Raw genomic sequence first — 17220 nt, forward strand, 5'->3', positions numbered from 1 at the left:
CAGCTCCCTATTCCCCACCCTAGCCCATTTAGTCTTCAATAAATGTCTCTGCTTCTAGAGGTGAGGCTTTTTGTCACTAAGAGAGCATGCCTTTGTATTACTAGTAAATACAATATTTTGGGATCATTTGTGCCAGGGATATCTTCTAAACTTATTAGTATTGAGCTCTTCGTTACATGCAGCAAAATCTTGTTGATGTCAAAACAAACTGAAGTTTTTGAAAGGTTGTATGTATAGTACTCAAGGTAACTAATAGAGATTGTTCCCTTTCCCTTAACAGATGTGTGCAATAGTACCAATCTTCCTGAAGTTGAAATCATCAGTCTCCTGGAAGAGCAGCTGCCTCATTATAAGTTAAGAGCAGATACAATCTACGGTTATGACCACGACGACTGGCTTCACACACCTCTCATCTCCCCTGATGCGAATATTGACTTAACAACTGAGCAAATAGAAGAGACCTTGAAATACTTCCGTAAGTCAAAAACTCAGAAATTGTACTGAGAGACAAATAAAATAGTGCTATTTTTGTTACCTTCTTTGAAGTATCTGTGCAATTCTTTGAAAACCATGGAGAGCAAGAGAACTGTTTGTGATTTACTGCTTTAGTCTCCAAAATTGTGGTAGACAGAAAACAAAGGGAACATTTAATCAAGAACAGTCATTGCATTTGTGATTTGTGCATGCACCTTCCCACATTATCAAATACTGGGGAAACTGAAATACTTCTTTTTGCTTGTGATCTCTGTCAAAAAGACTGAAGTTTCTGTATCTATGCAGTTTAGAAAGCTTAGACCTCTTTCCATATCCACTTTTTTGACTGTGTTCTCTGGCACGTCGCACTGTTGTCTGGTGGCATTATGTGCCAGCATCACAGAATGACATGAAATCATTTTGCTGCCACTTAAGCTTCTAGAAAAGCCTTGTGAAGAACCAAACTCTGACCATTTGGTAGAGATGGTTTGTCCCTTCACTCTTTCTTCTGTTCATATTCATGCTATCAGACAAAAAAATATTTGTGCCTAGAGGGAACATGAGTACAGTTGTGACCTTTGTTGTTATTCATTCCTTTGTTTGAGCCTGTAGATACTTTATCATGGTGAATGGATTCATGCCTCTGGTTTCTTACACTGTGGATATTGACTTAAATGTGCAATTAGAGAAGACTTCTGTGATTCATCTCCATGACTGCTATGGTAAAGCAGCAGCAGTGGATTTGCATGGGTTATAGTAGTAGGTAGATTAGGTTGACTTACTTTGGAACTGTAGAGCTTCAGGAGAGGTGAGTTACAGGGCTCAGCACAAACCTAGGCTTCGTTGCATTTTGAAGCAACTGAACAATCTCTTTGTAAGGGGCACAGCTGGTAAAGAAAAGCATGAATAATATGAAGAACTGAGTTTCTGATGTTCATGCTTCAATTAAGGGCTTGAAGTATTTTAGTAAAAACCTTACATATGCTTTCCACCTACCCCCAGTCACACAAAAATAGTGGGAAGGGTGGGGAGACAAGCTGAAGCTGATCTGTGGAATCAAGTGTACTACTGCCGGTTTTGCAGCAGCCTATTAGTGCTGTTGCAGTGATGGCAGAAGCTGGCTTAAATAAATATTTTGAAATGTAATGTTTCCAAGGTCTTTAGTAACCAGATTAGGCCTGTCTCACGAGTAAAATTGTCTGTGTGGGTGGACTGTTGCAATAACCATGGGAAAATGTTTTGCTAGTGGGACAAGGAATTAAAAAATCCCCATGGCAGCGTCCTTCTACCAGCTGAGATGATGGGAGGTGTGTGACTGCTGGGGATGGATATAAAATACAACATGTGCAGAGGATAAATTGAGAACAGCCCTGAGGAGAGGACTTGGGAGTGTTGGTTGACAGCTCAACCTGATCCAGAAATGTACACTTGTAGCCAAGAAAGACAAATGTATCCTGGGCTGCATAGAAAGAAGGTCCAGGGAGGTCAAGGTCAAGGGTGGTGATTCTTCCCATCTGCTCTGTCCTTGTGAGACTCCCACCTGGAGTATGTGTCCAGCTCTGGGGCCTCCAATGTAAGGACATGGACCTGTTGGAGTGAGTTCAGAGGGACATGAAGATGATCAGAGGGCTGGAGCACCTCTGCTCTGAAGACAGGCTAACAGAATTGGAGTTGTTCAGCCTGGAGAAGAGAAGGCTTTGGGGAGACTTCAGTACTTTCAGTACCTAAAGGGGAATACAGGAAAGCGAGAGAGGGACTTTTAAGGAAGCCCTGTAGTGATAGGACAAGGGATGATGACTTTAAACTGATAGAGTGTCAGTTTAAATTACTTATATGGAAGAAATTCTTTACTGTGAGGGTGGTGAGGCACTGGAACAGCTTGGCCAAAGAAATTGTGGATGTCCCATCCCTAGAAATTATCAAGGTGAGGTTGAATGAGGCTTTGAGCAACCCAGTCTAGTTGAAGATTCCCTATGACACCTATGGCAAGATGTTTGGGACTAGGTGACTTCTAAAGGTCCCTTCCAACCCAAATCCTTCTATTACTCTCTGAAAAGGAAGTTGTGAACAGCAGAGAAATTGGATAGCATAGCTGCCTGATACTGTGAATACTTAACAATTTTATCTAGCTTTTAGCTTTCAAGCATAATGACTGCAACTCTACCATGTTGCTGTGGTTGTAGATTTCTTCCAATCAACCATCTTGAATGAAAAAAAACAACTGAATATAATTCCTGCTACAGTGTATATTTTCTGCTTTTATTGGGAAGTAACTGCTTAAAAAGAGGAAGCAATCAAAGAGATTTTCGATAAAGAAATGTGTATTTCTTCTTACAGACAGACACTTGTGTCTCGATAGTTCAGGAAGTTTAAGCAAATTCAGGTCTAGCCTTAGACTGATACCATGGCAACTGACATCTGACTATCCTTGTTCAGTTACTCTGAACAAGTCACAGGCTCCATCTATACATGAAAGTGCAAGAACATAATAAATTTGCATGTTTCGAAATTATTGCGTTGATTGCAAACATTGGTTTATGGCACAATAAACTATGAAAGTAAAGAAACTATTTTAAGTAAGTTGGCAGAAATGTTCTGTGAATTCCCACCACCAGTTTGGAGAGCGTTCCAGGTGAATTGCCACCACCACTTTAGAGAGTGTTCCAGGGTGTGACTGCTTGCACATTTTTCAGTGCTGCAATTAAGCTACTTGTCTTTCACCTGTTTAGTTTGTTTCATAAACCTTGATGAGGATGTCCGCAACTACTGTAGCTTGTTTCTTTGAAAGTTTTATTTTTCAATGACTTATGGAAATTTCCTTGCAGTTTGCGTGTTGAGATTGATGGTGGCTATAAGCTGTTGGTGGAAATGTGTAAGTTTCACACTGTGTTGATCCATATAGCAGAAGAATCAGCAACAACCCTTAGGCATACTGTTGTGGCTTGTTAGAGAAGATTTTTCTGCCTTCCTGTGGCTTTTTTGAGATCCTCAGTCCAATTCACAATCAGAAGGGCTCAGAATCAGTAAGAATCTTCTGGGCCATGTAAGACAAGAGGGTGGACATAAGGCTACTTAGCTCTCATTTTTAATCAGCTTTTTAAGATACTGCTAGAAAAATGAACAGTCCAAGCATTTTAATTTATTCAGTGCTTTTTGTGGGGATTTAAGCCATAACACAGGATAGGTGATGTAAAGAATTAGTTCTTAAAATTTAGTTTTCCATTGGGTAAGAAGACAATTGGGAGGAACTGAATAGTATTAGGCCTGCAACTGTTCTTTTACATTCTGGAACACCAAAGCACATCTTTGTTATTATTTCCTTCAGATGGAAGGCTGAGCCAGTTTTTGCCAAATGAATAAAATAAAACTGATCTTATCCTAAAGCATAATCACATAAATTCAATGTCATCTGACCAGTCTTGTTGAAGCAGAGTGTATTTTAAGTAAGCCTAAATGAAAGTATGATACACCAAAATGACATTCCATCTCCCTACCCCCAGATTAGGTGCAGTCAAGCTCACTTTTAGCTGGGGGCTGTGGGGAGGTCTGTGTGAGAGCCAGGCGTAGAGCACAGCTCTCTGTGATCACAGCTACCAGAGGCAGTGAGCAGGCACAGAGTCTGAGTTTTTCCTTGGCAACTTAGGGAGGGCCCATCTGGGAACTCTCTGAGAAGCAGGGTGCCCACTGCTGCGTGTAAGGTAAGGTAAGGTGAGCCACAGGCATGTGGGCCTCAGGAAGTCCTAGCAGCTTCTGAGAAGCTGTCAGCTGCTCTTAACCCAAGGGTATCCCTCACCTTCTTTGGAGCTGCTGCTCACTAGGGATGGTCAGATACAGCCAAGAGATGTAGTAGTTTCTCTGGAAAGGTGCAAAGAAGGGATCTTCATCTGAGTTCAGAATAACCTAAGTATTGAGATGTGGTCGTAGTGTGCCAAAGGGTGCATTCTCCAGGTTTTGGAGTACCTGTCTCTCAGAGCAGAGACTTGAGCCCAGACAGAGCTTCAGACTGGGAAGGCCAATTGGGACTGCCACAGTCAGGTTGCTGGAAGTGCCCAGAGCTGCTCCCTCCCCTCAGGTAGAGAGAGGTGGCTTCCTTTCATGCAGGAGGTGTGCTGCTGTGGAAGAGCTGTCACCAGGTAGAGAAGTTGAGAGGAAGTCAGCAGGCTGTGCAGCATCAGGGAGGATGAGACATAGGTGGGATCTAGGCGTGGCTGAGACACCAAAGTATTGTTCTCCCATTCAGCGGGACCTTGACAGGTTGGAGCCATGAGTCTAGAGCAGCCTTGTGCTGTTCAGCAGAGGGAAGTGCAAAGTCCTGCAGCTGGGAGAACAACCCCATGCACTAGTAGATGCTGGGGTCCAGCTGTTGGAATGCAACCTTGCAGAAAAGGACCTGGGGCGTCCTGGTGGACACCAAGGTGGACATGAGCCAGAAATATGCCTCTGCTGAAAAGCAGACTGATGGTATCCTGAGCTGTATTAGGAAGAGTGTGACAGCAGTTTGAGGGAGTTGTACTTGACACTGACCAGGCCATGCCTGGAGTGCTTGGTCCCGTTCTGGTCTCCCTTATTTTATATTCCTTCAGTGTAATGCATTCCTTTCCTCTCCCAGGAAGCTGTAATCATGTCTCTCAGTGGGTTTTTTGCCTTGTTAGAAAAATAGGTCATAACCATGCAGCTGTAATATTTTTGTCTAGCCAATTGAGCATGGCATTAAGCTCAACCTCATTTTACAAATGTTTTTGCTGTCCCCATGAAAAATATAACAAAAAAAAGGAGGAGATTGTAATGTACATTATTTTCAGCTGGTGAACAGTTTGCAAATTTTGTTTCTTTAAACCTTTATTCTTGATTTTCTGAATTGTTGATAGGAGTGGATTCTCTTAAATGTCTGGCTCTTATGTCTGGCTATTATGGTCTTACAGTGTTTAAGTGTGCTCAGTGATACCTCAATTGAACTACACAGCTGGTTTTGCAGGAAGGTTGCTGAAGACATCAGTTTTGATTTCATACAAATGCAAAAATAGTGCTCTTCAGTAATTGTCTGGGGGAAGGGAGAAATAATCCTTTCATGTGGAAAATAGCTTTTTGTCATTAAGTACTTTAATTTGATCTGACTGCCCCGTCTCATGTTAAATAATTTTGTTTCAGTGAGAAAGCAGTTTGACTCTCTGCTGCATTAGAAGAGTCTATTCCTTGTATCAGGTGAGGTCAGTGTGCCCTTAGGGTGTGAAGCCACAAGCTCTGTCCCATCTGGAGGAAACACTTGTACTATTTTGAAGCCCTGGATAGTCATTCTGGTCTGATGAAGAAGAGTCAATCAAATCTGAAGCACCCATTTTTCTAAATACCAATTCTGAAAGCCGCTGGTAACAATGCCCTCAGTGCTCTGGATTTTACTCTGGGTTCTACTCTTTCCACGTAAAGCAAGACTTCTTGCTAAGTAAAAGACTACACTGGAAGAGATCACTGTTGTAAGTTGCAGAGTTGTTTGTCCTTAATAAATGTGTAGTTACAGGATGACTCCTATTCAGTGTTCTTTTAGAAGGTAAAAACACCAGTAACTCTTCACTTCAGTAAATGATTCCAGTTTAGAAATAAGTGTGACAGCCCATCCTTGAAAATCAGTTGGGCTTTTAAATATGCTTGTTTTGTCAGTTTGCAAAGTATGTATTGTGGCAAAGCTTGACTATGATTAATATGCATTACATAGTGGTGGCCTGTACAGCTACTGCTCTGTTAAAAAAAGACTCCAGACGATGTTAATGGGATGGGCAACTTTATCCTGAGTGGTGGTGACTGTACTGGTGACTGTAGAAGATGATGATGTGATATGGTGTTTAATTATCTGAACCATCCTGAGCCTGTAGCCAAGAGAAGAAATGTGACCCAGAGGTAATCAAATGGGAGTTAATCCATTGCAGCTTTCTTGGAAATACTCCATCCGACTTCAGTGTTCAGTTTCAAAAAGCATCCTTACAGAATTGTAAAAGGTTTGGAGAAAAAAGCTGAGAATGACTAAGCATGCAAACACAGGATTTATAGTGGCATGCCATGTGATGACATTCTTTTAAGACTTTATTTGTCAGCAGAGATGACTTGCTGCTGCTTTGCACCTCAGCAGTGCAGTGCACTACAGTCTTGAGTGTGCTGCTGGGGTAGATAAAAGTACCTTTGTCAAAAATTCTCTTCAAACAAAGGGAAGGGTTTGTGTGCTTTTTATAACCTGGGTAATTTAGGCACGTCAGTTTAATGTTGACCTACAGCATGGATTTATTTCAGCAAAAAGGAAGGAGAAAGCTCTTGAGGTTTTCAAGCCATCTTTTCTTGCTAGTGAAACCCCTTTGTAACCACAAACTTAAGGAATGCATAGACTAGCTGTTCACAGTCGGCTACCAGAATTCTTTATCAATCTGTATGCTTTGCGCTGTGGAGAATAGATAAAGGGAGGAATTTGTTTAGTTAGAAGTAAACATTAAAAAATAGAACAGCTAAAAGGGAATGCCAAACAAATGTGAATAACTATATTTAGATTTGGAATAGGAAAGGGCAGCTTCCTTATATCACAGACTTATTACCCTAAATCTTTTTTCAGCCCCATTGTATGTGAACTTTTAGGTGAGTAACACAGTAATACCCCAACCAAATGTAGTGTTGCAATATGGAGATTGGAATACACAGAGGTTCAAAGTTTGTAGAATCAGTCCTCCTGAAAAATGTACTGATCTGATAAGTTTACTATAAAATGTATCTGATACACCCCTGTAGGAAGGAAAAGTAGGGCTGCAAAAGTTGAAAGTAGGTTCTGCAAGCGTGCAGCTGCTTTGTCAGCTTAGTCACAAATTCCCATTCAACTTGACAACCCTTCCAGCTTTATAGAGTAGAATTCCTCATGTAATTGAAGAGATGCTTGGGAGTGGATACCTGGATATATAGTATTCCATCTGCCCAGGGTTTCTGTCATCATGCTGGGGAGATAATACACTTAGTCCATATTTTCAAGTCTCTTGAGGAGTTCTGAAATTGTTTGGCCTCATAAGTGATTTTCTCCACAGAAAAGTAATGCCTTTCTGAATTACACCAGTATGCTTCCAATCAGATCTGTAAAAAAATATCAACAAAACAAACAAACAAGCCCTAAACCCCTACATTGAACTATTTTTATCCTGCCTCATTGAAAGGGAGTGTGTGTGGTGTGGGAAGGACAGAGAGAAGAAAATTCTAGCATGTTGAAGATTTCCTTTGTTTAAAATGTCAGCAAATAAAAAAGAAGATTGTCCCTGCAGCAATTTAAGGTGGTAGCCAGTGTTAATTCTTTCTATTTTGAATGCTTATTTAATAACATTAACCAGACTGAAATTACCTTTTGGACGAAAATAATACAAGTGGAACAAATAGATTATATGCAGAGCAATTGAGTTGATGTTGCCATAGGAACCTTTCTTTTTCTCTGGCAGTATTTTAACAGTGTAGCTTTAATTGCATTTAATAGCATGTACAGCTTTTTCCTTGTGTGTATGCATAACTGAAACTCTGTAAGATTCAAAGCTACTGCAGTGATAATTTTTTTTTACCAGGAAGGTTGAATACTGATATGGTCAAGAAACCAAAGCATTTTCTTCTGCATAGCTTGATTAGGCCTTACCTATTTCTGTTACAGTAAAGTGGTACCAACTGGGGAGTAGAATAAGTAATAACCACCTGGAAGAGGTATGAGTGAGGGTGAACTTAATAGATACCTGCAAAATCATGAGTGATTGAAAGGGAGAGATGGACTGAGTGTTCAGATTTCCACAGCTAGAAGCATCAAATTAGGTTAGTAACTATGAGTTACAAAGCAAAAGGTGAGGGGTTTGTATATCTGAGCAGTAGATGTGTGGAACTCTTCGCAAGAGAATGTATGAGATGCTAAAAATGTATGTGGGCTCAAGAACAGAGAGGATAAGTCATTCAAGAATTGCTAAAAGTAGCAGTAGCTGTATCTGTCTCAGACTGTCTCTGAAGATGAAGAAATTAGAGGTTGGGAGGACAGTTGTGGGAAATGTTGGACAGTTTTCTATTCCCTGCTCATGGCTATTCTTGAGGTTGGAGTCTTTGGCTAGACTGACACCAAAGACTTCCCTGGTTGGACCCAATATGGCCTCCTACCTTAATCTACTGGGATATATTAAGTCACAATCTATCCCAGTGCTTCTACTGGTGTTTGCAACGAATTAGCATTTCCTAAAAGACGCAGAGAAATGGGTGAAGACTATGTGAACAAAATTATGAACAAAATGGATGTCAGTCCACTTGGTATCTGTACCTGCACATATTCAGACATGCTTTTTGAATTGCTGTGTTTGATGATTTAATGCCCTCTGTTCCTCAGACAGGTTCTCTTCTAATAGCTTAAACACGATTTTATTTGGGGCTGCAAAAGTATTTTCTTGCATTTCAAAAACACTGAACACAAACATGAAGTTAATCTGGATGATGACCTTCGGCATTTTTGGGAGTAGAGTAATGAAAATTTGGCCTAACCTGCTGTCTTCAGCTATGAAACTTAGATGCTTGGGGAAAAAAAAAAAAGAGGGGGAATTGGTTCATGGAGAGGGCAAAAAGTAAGAACAAATTAGCTTTTTTTATTTTTTGCAAGGAGAAATTTGTTGCTGTCCTGATTTTGCTGATTCTTTCTTTTTTTTTTTCATTTGGAATTTCTTAACATCAGAATGCAGAAAGGGTTCTATTATATTGGACCAGAATAGTGTAACAAAGCAGTAACATAGTTTAATTTTCCATGGGGAAGTCAGGCTTTTGTCAAAATGTGTGGAGGACAGTAGTAATGGACTAGATTTTCATTATTAATGTACCACATGTCCCCAGTGAATTGCAGCAGTGTGATGCTGTGTTCTGTGAGCAGTAGCAATGGGTTGTATCATCTTTCTTAGCAACGATTTTTGTTTCCAGTATGGAGGACTCCTTCTAGCCTGTAGAGCCAGAAGCAGCAAAATGCATTTTCTTCATCTCTGCATCGCTTTTGGAGCCAGCTCGTCTCCATGGCAACACATTAGCCTGAAAGAGATGTGGAGACTGGGGAGGAAAGGAATGAGTTAGAAGCAGCCAGGCGGTGGTGTGTGTCCCCAACGTCAGCGCATCAGCCTTTTGATAGGAGGATTTTGTTAACACCCATCCAAGGCTCCTGTGCAGAGCTTCTTTATTAGAGGAGCCGCCAGGGCATCTGCTTCCTTTCTGCATCCTTTTTCTTTTTTTTTTTTTTTTTCCCCCCTTCCAAATACACCCTCCACACCCCCCCTCTTTTATTTTAGTTGTGGCCTCAGTGAAGATGTGCAGCTCATTTTCAGCTTCCCGTGAGCTGCCTTGTGCTCTGGCATTTTGCAAAGGCAGGAAGGCATGGCTGCATTTCACTTGACCTTAGCAGCGAAGTGAAATCTCCTGTATGTCACTGAAGGATACTGACTATGCAGAAATTTATTGAAGCAGATTATTATGAACTGGACTGGTATTATGAAGAATGCACGGATGGTAAATATATCTTTCTAGTCTCTTGTTGCAGGATTCGGAGCTTGTAAGACCGGAGCATCATTATTCAATGGTTTTACAAAGGAAATACCCAGAAAAAGGCAACACCCAGGTGTAGCAGAGATGCCTGCCTCTTTTGCATCTACCTCTTTTGCTTTCCTCTCTTGCACATCAGCATCTCTTGTGAGTGTGCTGCAAGAGACTGCTGTATAGCTTTTTCCTCTCTGAAGGGAGTGGCAGAGCAACATATGCTGTGTATGAGCTGTCTTTGGGCAGGGGAAAGAATATTCGAAAAGCTAACTGTATCTATAATAATTGAGGTGAATTTCAATATACTGATGGTAATATTGATTATTGGTCCAAGTGTGAAGTCTGAATTTTTTCTGCGTTACCAATATCCTGTAATATGTATGTATTTGATGGGTTAGTAGGCAGTCGGTATTTTCTCTCTGGTTATTTGTCTGTGAAAGACATTAAAAATGTAGATTTTTAAAAGTGAGCAGGTTAACTTTTTGAATAGGAAGAATTAAAAACTCTGGCAAGTATTATCTTATGTGCTATTTGCAATTTTTATGTAATGTTTGCTAGGGTGATTATTTCTGTATCAGGATGCTGAATGTTTTCGCCAGGCTTCTGATAGAAGGCACACAAAAAAGGGTAAGGAATTGCTAAAGCTGTATTCTCTGCAGCAAGAAAAAAATCAAGATCCGTTTTTGATGACACTCTGAAGCAAGATGCAGCCTTTGGGAATGCAGACATTTTACATGAATTTTATTCTGGCTGGAGAGCTTAGCTTAAACAAGGCAAGTCCAAGATGACAGTAAAGCAAAGCACAGAAAGCAGGAAGGAGCGTAGGCCCAGGGGATAATGTACATATGTAATACACAGAGATATTTCTATGGTAGTGCTCTACAATACCAGAGGGAATGTGAAGCATAAAGATAAGAGTGACAAAATTAGAATGGTTTTTTATGGTTCTTTTGAGTGTCATGTGCCTCCATTTTGGAACTGAATGCAGTTTCAGAAGCTTGTTACTCTTGAACTTCTATTGTGTTTAATTAATTACTCCTGTCCAGGTGTTCAAAGAAAGAGGTGCGTATTTATTTGAGAGATCTGACCACTTTAAGTTGGACTGAATCCATTATGTAACCTTTATCCTCTCAGTTTAACCCTAGTAAATACTGTAGCATCTGATTAATCTGTATGATGTAACAGCCTGAGTTGGCCTGCTTTTAGATGCTTAAGAAACACACCAGTTGTATGGTCCATAGAAGCTGTAGCTTTCCCCAGGTTAAAGCTCCCACAGGTAGCTTTTTTTTCCCAGTTGTTCATTTTTATGATCTTTTGTCTGTCTGGTCAAAGTGTCATATGGAAGGGTGGTGTGCCTGAATGTCTAAGCTAAGAGCTGATCTGCTTATCCATTTTGTCTTAAGCTGTGTGCTGCACTGGAGAAACTGTGGGAGTGCCATGGTAATGGAATAAGCAACAGGTGTTTTAAATGGCAAACATTTAAATACCTTGTGGGATGAGGGCCTCAGGTGCACAGTAGTGGTTGATCGGATTCTGGGCTTACAGGTTTTGCTGTCAGTGCTGAGCCCCTGCCCAGGATACTTCTTCCAAAGAGCTGAGATCTGCAGTCAGCTGGAGTATGTGCTGGTAGTCTGCTTGAAGTGTTTGGGAAGTTCTTCCCTAAGAGAAAGAGGGGTTTAATGTCTGATAGGGAAATAATCTCTCCAGCAGGTAAGGCATAATGCTTTTTTGCATTTTTTTTAATTGCTGTTATTTTTTAAATTAAAGTATTAGTTTTTACTTACTGAAGGGCAGTGCTGTCAGGCCTGTCAGATGAACAGCAGTCTCATAGGGTTCATAGAATTTTATAGGGTTTAGCTTTCTTTTGCTTCTTAAGAGTTCAGGTGTGTGAGAGAGAGGAAGATTTGAGAGATGCAGTGGAAGACACAGTCTTTGGCTTTAGATGCTGGAATGTTCATCTGGGTTTAAAGTAGTGTTGGCATTTACCCTTGACAGAGAAAGGTATTCTAATTGTGGTAGCAGACAAAAGGCATCATTATAGTAGAAAACAGAGCTTTTCTGAGAACCTGAAGCAGATGACATATTAAAAGAGATGCTCATCGCTTGATTGGCTTTTTATTTTTCTGCCATGTGTTTTTTGATGCCAGAGTCATTTTCCTGAGATGCTTTTTACTTTCAGTATAGTGAGATAGGCACTTGCAGCTCAGCTGACCTGTTTTGAATATCTATTTTAAGACAAATTGAAGCACAGTTAGAGAGCCAATTTCTCTGCCATACATGGACTCTCCAGAGCTCAAATGTATATGTGCATTCACTTATGAATCCCACCCAATTCACTCTTTATTATAAATATTACATTGGAAAATAGTGGGTGGTACATTAAAACTAATAGGAATTTCCACAACATAATATCCTACAGAATTTTTTTTTTGAGGAAATTGTTCATACATTCTTTGTCAGAGCCTTCAGGACTCAGAATTCCATGACTTTATTTGGTTTCCTTTATTTAATAATTATTTTAACAGCATATGGTTTCTTGTTCTTCAAAGAAAAAGAAACAGTCTAAAATTATCAGGATGTAAAGTTTTAATGCTATTATTTAACTTAATAGGTAAAGCAGCAACTCACTGTTGCCTGAGATGTAATGAATTTTTGTACTGACTGACAGTAATGATGTCTTCAACTTGCATTTGGTAGTGGTATTTTTTTAATATCTTGCAAAAGAAAAAATGCTCAAAATTTACAAGTCTTGACGAAGACTTTCTAGGGTTGGAATAATTAATTAATTCTTTTACATAAGGTACTTTACAGAGTTTATTTTTGTAGGAGTAGGTGGAAATAGACAATAAAATGTCGCACTCTATTTGAATTACTGATGTTAACTAGCATTACAATAAATTGAAACTTCTATAAATAACTACTACACTATGCTTTTAAAATACATTTTCAAGTATAATATTTTATAATATGAGTGACATTTGTCACCTTACTTGGTGTTAACATAGTATATTGTGTAGGTGGACTGGGGAAAGAGCTGGGCCTGTACTTGAGTAGGAAAGTAGCTATTTTCATAGCAGACTTGGGCAGAATCAGTGATAAAGAGGAAAAGCTGAAACTTTTCTACTCTTATTATGAAAGATAACAGTATAAAAGTTTAGGTTCATCTAAGTGTTTTTATGGAAAAAAATACATTCTTTAAAATCTTGCATGCAACTTGGGTGAAACAAACTTCATACTAAACCCCCACAAACTACTAAACAAGTAAACAAAAAGATAAGTATATATCCATAGAAATTTTTCTGAATATGATTGTTCCCTGCCTCTCTCTTAGTGCAATATTTTTCTAATCAACAATGCTTTCTACAGAAATCCAGACTGACTTTAGAGCAAATTACTTTTCTTGTGGCTTCTTCCATTATTTGTTTATTTCTACCTCAACAGTTTATAGCAATGCATGAGTTCAGTTGCCTACAATTGCAGATGACTTCGTGAATGTGCAATTGGATCCTTCCTCCTCCTTTCATTGGCCCAGAGTTTTTGCAATTTCTCGTAGAGGAAATGGTGTCTTTCCCTTTTTTCCCTTGCCAGACCCACGGTGTACCTGGTTTGTTACACATGCTGAACCTCCTAACCACTTTTATGTTTGCCTGAGCCACTCCATCTTGTTCCAGCATCCCTTCCTGTATTTTCTTCCCACTCATATTGAAATGTTTTTACCACCTGTTATGTTTGCAGTTATTATTATCTCTCCTCTATTCTGTTTTCCACTCCACTGATATAATTATCAGCAAGCTCACTGACTTTCTTTTTAACAATAGTAGGCAATGTTATCTTGTTCTGCTTGATCTCTTACAAGTGATTACTTATTGTTGCCTTGCTTATGTTAGTGTGGTGACCCATCATCTCCCTCATACATTGGCCTCTTTTGTGTCCATCCCTGTGGACAGAGTAACCCTGGTGTTACTCTGAATCTCAGTGGATGCTGGCACTGGATATACTACTGAAGTCTGGGAGAATCTTATGAATGCCTTTAGCATGCAGTTTCTGAAACAGCCCTTGCTCTATAGGTATGCAGCTAAAATGCTCATTCAGGTTGATCTCATTGTGCTCCTGGGTCTTTTATCTCTGTACATGATAAATATAGTTGAACCTTGCTTATATTTGCAGAATTGTTGATACCATTTTCCTGGTTTTCTGCTTTTTGCACTGCCACTTCTTTCTCTTTATGCCTTCATTGACTCCCTGTTCTTCATCAAGTCACATAAACTACATAAGGCAACACACATTGCAGCATAGAGATATTTTTTGGTTTTATTCTGTTCAACTGCTAAGTATCTAGATAAGTGTTTTCCCATTCATTCCATTTCTTTCCCTTTCTGCAAGAGTAACATGCTGTCCTTTTGGTTGAGTGACAGAAGATATTTTGTGTGGGATTTTGAAAGAGTGGGAAACATGAAACCTGTAAAAATTTGAACAAACTAACTTTGCTTGACTGTACCTATTAACAGAAAGCACACATTCAATAACCAATTTATCTCCCTCCCTGAAGAGCCCACCCCAAAATACCCACATTTCTTCATCAGCATATTTAAATCCAATTGCTGTCATTTTATTTGCTGTTTTTAGACTTGTTGGCTTACAGAGAATCTCTTTGTTCTAGATGGAGCATTGTTAGTAACAGTTAATTGTGCAGAAGTTAGATATTTTTATTGATAAAGGAAAGTTAAAATTATTTGAATGCATTGGAGTTCCTTGGAAATAATGAGTCAGGATATGAGGGTTTGTTTGTATTGTTTCCAGCCTCACCCTTCTTCAAACTAGCTCCTGGTTTGTGTGTTTCCTGTTTCATGGCAGAGCTGCTGAATATACTCTGTACCTCAGTGCAGCTGTTGTACTGGGAGTGTGCTTGGAGCACTGCAGCCCCCTTAACAAGCTTCCTGACAGGAGGTAAAGCCTCCTCTTTCAGAGTGTGGATTGCAGCAAATACACCAAATTTACTTCCCAGTGACAACCCATTAAAAAGAATCTTCATTCTAGTATACTCTTAAAGTCCCTCAGGATGTGGTTACAGGAAATATTAAAAATCTCTTTTTAATATTTCCAGTTTAGATTGTGTATTATCAGAATGAAATACAACATAGCTGCCTTTCTTTTTTTTTTTTTTTTAATCCATAGCTGCTTATTGTTTGGTGTTGGTTGGAAACCTGGCTCGTTATCTTTAGCAGGTAAATGTGCCTGCACTGCTAAGGGGGTGTAATGCACAATATATGAAAAATGTGTTGATAGGGTGAGGGTGGGGATACATTCCTTCTCCACCCATTATAAATTTGCTCCAGCATTTATCGTGTGCTGATATCAAAATAGGAATTACAACACATTCTCTCAGCTTTTGAATGTCAGAATCCTCCTGTGTGGTACAAGTTGATATTAGTCACAGAAGCCAGCTTGTGGGAATGTTCAATTACTCTCCTTATATTGCCATGTGTTTTGAACAACAACATGCCTCCTTTCAGTGTGTCCTTCATAAACTGGATAGTTGGCTGTAGTTGACTCTTTGCCAGGATTATTAAAACCACAGCATGTTTGACAGGGGTGGACTTCTCTGTCCCTAGGCTTTAAAAGGTTCTTCCTGCATTCTTTTAATATGACTTATTGTTTTGGTTACTCTCTCAAGTTCCATTTTCTAGCTATTACTGAAATGTTATAAATGGTCACTGAATGGCAAGTAGGTATTTAAGATCCTTACTGTCTGATTTTAAGTATTTTTCAAAGAGTTGATTCACTGTTACAGGTAAGAACTGAAGACACAAAAGCTCTAAGCATCAGAAACTAGAAGCAGTCCTCATTATTATTAAAATTGCATATTTTAATGTAATGATGTGGTGAGAAAGAGACAATCCTATTTTTTCCCCTTAGTTCTTGAGGTTATTGCTGCTGCTGAATATTGCAGTAAGTTTTGGAAGTCAAAGATCAAGTTGCTTTGAGTGGCAGAATCTTTATTCAGTAATCAGTGTTTCTTCCCTCAGCAACCACTTACATGTATTTCATATCCTTTGGCTGTTATTTATATAATCATTATTACATTGTGTGCATGTAAATATCAAGAGTTTAAAGCATAGAACAGAATCATTTATCCTTATTGTGTAAAAGTATTGGCTTCCCATCTCATACTACCCCCACCACTGGTTCTTCCTCACCACTAGAGAGATGATAATAGCAAAATTGTTCGTACATGACCCAAACTGTTACATTTTGCTGGCTTGTAGGGTAATGTTTGTCTGTCTGTTCCTAGCAGTTATGTCCCCTCAGAGGATGATGAGGTGCCTTTGCCTTGCAGTGCCCCCACTTTGCCTGCAAATGCTTTGCCCTGTGATGTGGATAGGAATGCTTTAGCAGCAAAGGGTGCCTGCTTGCTGCTGTGAGGGAGGCACCTTAGCAAACATTAAATATCTATGGCTACAAAAAGTTAAATAAGAAAGTTAGTCTGCCCTGTGTGTGTAGTCAAGATTAGCAAATACAACCTGTTGGAAACAAAGAGGTTTGAGCACAGGAGATTTGTTTCTTGTTGAACAAAGAAGAGATGCATGCACACTTGAAAATGGCACTTGGGTGCAATATGTGGACTTGTGAGGTATTTCTTTTCCCACAGCAGACTGAAGAGAAAAATGAGTGTGGAAAACACAGTATTTGACGGGTAATGGGATGTGTCATTAAAGTTCTTTGTACCAGTATAATCTCTCCTTTGTATAAGCAATAAAAAAGCTCCTTTCCCCAGCCCAATACTTCACTTAATGGTTCTGGCATGTGGTGATGCTGCAGTCAGACTCTACTGCACAGCAGCCCTGGGTATGAAGATCTCTCTGCTGGGTGGGATTGGCTATGTGTACACAGGCTCAGGCTGTTCACAGCTCCAGTGAGGTCTTGCTGCATTGGGCAAGGTGAGAGGTGATTTATTACTCTGTGTGGTGCACGCCCTTCCCCAGGTGTGACAGACAGAGGCTGGGTCAGACTTCCGTGTTGAGACACTTGTGGGAAGCTACCACTTCACTCATAAGAGCAGGGGCAGAGGAGAGGGAGCCTTGTTGATGTGAGAAGTGTCAGGGAGGGTCTTTCAGCCCACTGACTTTGTGTGAAATATGTTAGTGGGGCTTTTGAGCAAAAACTGGCTGCTGTCAGAGCTGGTCTGAGGAGCAACAT

At 39.8% G+C, this 17220-nt stretch overlaps 1 protein-coding gene across 4 annotated transcripts in view; it reads left to right on the forward strand.

The window, feature by feature from the left end:
• The window catches only part of TRAK1 (trafficking kinesin protein 1), a 126434-nt gene that overhangs the window by 60847 nt on the left and 48367 nt on the right, over window positions 1-17220 (forward strand). For all 4 annotated transcript variants that reach the window (XM_084215475.1, XM_084215473.1, XM_084215474.1 and 1 more), the window contains exon 3: window positions 281-475. Coding sequence is in view for 3 of the 4 variants with exons in the window: in XM_084215473.1 (XP_084071599.1) it covers window positions 281-475 (195 nt within the window). In the remaining variant the exon portion in view is untranslated. The remainder of the gene's footprint in view (window positions 1-280; window positions 476-17220) is intronic.

This window comes from Fringilla coelebs (genome assembly GCF_963513975.1).
Source record: "Fringilla coelebs genome assembly, chromosome: 1".
NCBI lineage: Eukaryota > Metazoa > Chordata > Aves > Passeriformes > Fringillidae > Fringilla > Fringilla coelebs.